General features: G+C 46.9%; 1 protein-coding gene across 1 annotated transcript in view; it reads right to left on the bottom strand.

The window, feature by feature from the left end:
• Nucleotides 1–3,718, bottom strand: part of RFTN1 (raftlin, lipid raft linker 1) — a 198,128-nt gene that overhangs the window by 173,275 nt on the left and 21,135 nt on the right. Inside the window, exon 2 of the mRNA XM_019667171.1 lies at nucleotides 1,015–1,167. Coding sequence (XP_019522716.1) covers nucleotides 1,015–1,159 — 145 coding nt within the window. The 5' untranslated portion in view covers nucleotides 1,160–1,167. The remainder of the gene's footprint in view (nucleotides 1–1,014; nucleotides 1,168–3,718) is intronic.

The raw sequence follows: 3,718 nt of genomic DNA, 5'->3' as shown, positions 1-3,718 counted from the left end.
GCAATAGTAGCAGCCCTATTTCCTGCCTGACACTGTGCTAGGAGCCTCACACATCTTCCCTCTTTTAATCGTCACAGCTGACCTAAGAGGTGGATAGTCATGTGCTCATTTGATAGATGACGACACTGCAGCCCTAGCAACTTGCCCAGCTACTCCACAGCAGAGCCAGGACTCACACCCACGAATAGGAAGGCTTGTCCCACTAATTTTCTTTTCTGTTAATAGAAGCTTAAATATACTGAGAAGCCCAGGGAGAACGTGTCTTACGGTGCTTTAGTTTTGTAGCACCTGGTTTTTGCTCTCAGCTTCCAGGGAGCCCCCCAAAAGGAAGAAGGCTCCCTTCCTCTTCTGACACATACTTTACATGTTTTCCAACTTATAATCATAACCTGTTGAGTTCTGTTTTGTTTTGTTTTGATGTGTAAGAAGTTCCAGGAAAGCCATTTCTCCACTGCACCAGCCCACAGTCAGCGCTCAGCAAATGCTCTCAGATGAGAATGTGGGATGCTGGCGGTGGTAAGTGACCCAGACACCCTCTGGTCAAGCAAGACAGAGCCAAGCCCAGGTGGACGAACACTCTTGAAAGAGAGTGGAACAACGGGCAGGTGAATTTGGTTGGACAGGCAGATAAGGAGATAAGGCAAATTTTCCTTTTCCGCACGGCTTGCTATGAAACAGGGTCTGCAAACGGGTTGGCCCATGGGCCAAATTCAGCCCACCCATGTGTACTAATTGGCTCATATATGGCTGTAATTTGTTACCATTTTAATTAGTTGCTATCTTTTAAAATATGACAGGTTTCACATAAAAATTTGGATTTCTGCAAGCAGTCCCCTTTGGACAGGTTCCCCACAGTACCCGGCCCTCCATCCCTACCTCCCCAGCATGCCCTTGTCAGCCCCCCCAGCACTGACTGGGGCAGCCGCAGCAGCTGACCTTGCTCAGCGTAGGGCTGCGGTGCCAGGTGGGGTCCGCGCTCACCCGTCACCAGGAGCACGGGGTACCTGTACTCACCGGCACTCAAGGTGGTGAACTCCAGGAAGCGGTATTCATAGGACACATCTATCTTGGTTTCGACCTGAGGCCTCTTCAGCGTGGAATAGATATTTCCAGGCCGTTTGTCATCACGTTTCTCTAACTTGTTCAATCCGCAACCCATCTCAGCAGCTGCCAGCCAGAGAGAAAAATGGAGAAGGGGTAAACATTTTTTCCCTGAGGTTTTGTTTTTAAACACCATAATATAAAAGACCCCATCGTTTAATACATAAGGGGCCTCAGCCTTTATGACACCTAGAGTATAATTTAAATTTAATATATGACCTAAACACCAGAGAAACCGTGCTCAGCACCCAGGCGGACTCCTCTTTCTGTGAAGATATCACTACCAGACATCCTATGATTTTGAAATGACACCGAAAGCATACCTGCTCTCTATCCTTTTTTCCCCTCTCTGAGGAAAATAATACCTCAGAGTGCCTCAGTTCCACTACAATCTGAGGACGTGGTTTAAAAATGGGATCTAAAAACCAATGTGGTGCATTATGGTGTCAGCCCATCTGAAAAANGGGGCCCTCTGGCATCCCAAGCGAGTTCTTAACCATCGCGCCACTCGGCCGGCCCATGAGCTCTTGATGCATACAGCAGCATGAGTGAATCACAAAAGCATTCTGCTGATTAAAGAAGTCTGACATAAAGGAATACAGGGTGTGCTTCCGTTCCTCTGTTATTCTAAAAGAAAATGAATCTACAAGCAAAACGAATCTACAATGAGAGCAGATCGGTGGTTGTGTGGGGCAAGGGCTTTGGGAGGCGTGAGGGACGACACTGAGGAGATGGAAAAGTTCTGTATCTTGAGTGGCGTGGTCATTACACAGGTGTTTACATTTATCAAAACTCATCAAACCATGCACCGACGATGAGTGTATTTAGTTGTAAATAAGTTAAACCTCACTACGGTTATATAAACAAATTCACTGAGACACCAGTCAATAGGTCTGGCAGGTTGGCACTGAGCTAGCTCTCTTTCATGTGCAGTAAAAAAAATCCTGGTAGAAGAGAGTTCAAACACTGGTCCCACTTACTACTTACTACTTCTTCATCTGAAAAAAAGAGAGAGAAAAAGTAATACCTTCCTTCCAGCTTGGAGATACTTGGATGATCGAGTGAGAACGTATTTGAAAATGCTTTAAAGCAGAATCAGAGTATCCAGCTGTATGGCCCTCATGCCAGCCATCCAGGTGCCAGCAAATCCACCTCCACCTCCACTCTCTGTTCTCCCTCACCTGCCACTCAGACCCTGGGACCGCCTCTTAATCTCTCTTGACTCCACCCACCTCTCTTGGTCCCACTGCAGTCAACCGAGACTACCTTCACCTCTTGCTTGACGATTGCAATGGCTTCCAAATGGTTTCCTCTCCCCCAATTTTACCCCTTCCATCCTTCTCCATTCTAAACCCAGAGCAGTCTTACCAGAATGTGAATTTGATCATGTCACTTACCCTCTCCCCACCCTGAAAACCTTCAGTGATATTGACAGAGCCTAGACTCCTCAGTCCAAGAACTAAGACCTTTAGTCATCTGGCCACTTACTTCTACCAAAGACCACACTCCAACCAAACTGAATTGCTGACAGCTTCCCATATATGCAATGTTGTCTCTGGGTTCGGGCCCCTCCCACAGCTTGTCCCCTTTACCTGAAAACATTGGGTTGCTGGAAAAGTCACGATGCATTTTTGCAACAAAAACATAGAAAAAATAAGTCATGGCTTTTCCAACAACCCAATATCATGTCCGTCCACTCTCATTCTTCTGCCTGGCTAACTCCAAATCCACCTGCAGCTCTCAAGCCTTCCTTGACACACACAGCCTTCCAACAAGACTGGGGACTACCATGTCTCCTCTGTCACCATCACTCTAGCACTGAGTGCTACCATCACCTGCTTCTTCATCTGTAAGAGATTTTGAGCCAATCTAGACTAATGGACTAGACCACTGCATTGTGTCCCTTCAAAATTCAAATGTTGAAGCCCCAACCCCAAATGTAACTGTGTTTGGAGTAAGGAAGTAATTTAAATTAAAGGCGGTCACAGGGCAGGGGAGGGGGGTGTTCTAATCCAATAGAATTAATGTCCTTATAAGAAGAAACATGAGAAGAGAAAGCTCTCTGTCTCTCTCTCTCAGCCATGTGAGGACCCAGTAAGAAGGCGGCCATCTGTAAGCCGGGAAGAGAGCTCTCACCAGAACCCAACCATGTTGGCCCCCTGATCTCAGTCTTTCAGCCTCTAGAACTGTGTGGAAAATGAATGTCTGTGGGTTCAGCCAGCCAGTCTGGAGCACTTCGTTATGGCAGCCGAGATACACCTAAGACAACCAGGAGAAGCCGCTATCTAGTTCACCCATATGTCCTCAGGACATAATATCTGGCCCCAAGTGGACATTCAATAACTATTTGTGGAGTCAATGAACTGTCATCCTTTGGTCCCTAGTGAACCCAAGGGCAAACTTTCATAACAAAAACAGTACTTTAATCTGAATTAGAGATGCCATTCAGACCTGGGACCCAGTTATCCCCTCTTGAAAACAGACTAGAGCATCACTGCCCAACAGAACTCTCTGTGGAGATGGAAGTGTTCTCTACCCACTCTGTCCAATAGGGTAGCCACCAACCGCATGGGGCTGTTGAGTACCTGAGGTGTGGCTAGTGTGACAGAGGAACTGA

This window comes from Hipposideros armiger, unplaced genomic scaffold, assembly GCF_001890085.2.
Source record: "Hipposideros armiger isolate ML-2016 unplaced genomic scaffold, ASM189008v1 scaffold_486, whole genome shotgun sequence".
NCBI lineage: Eukaryota > Metazoa > Chordata > Mammalia > Chiroptera > Hipposideridae > Hipposideros > Hipposideros armiger.
Note: the sequence above shows the minus strand (reverse complement) of the source record. Positions and strands in the feature narration are given on the sequence as shown.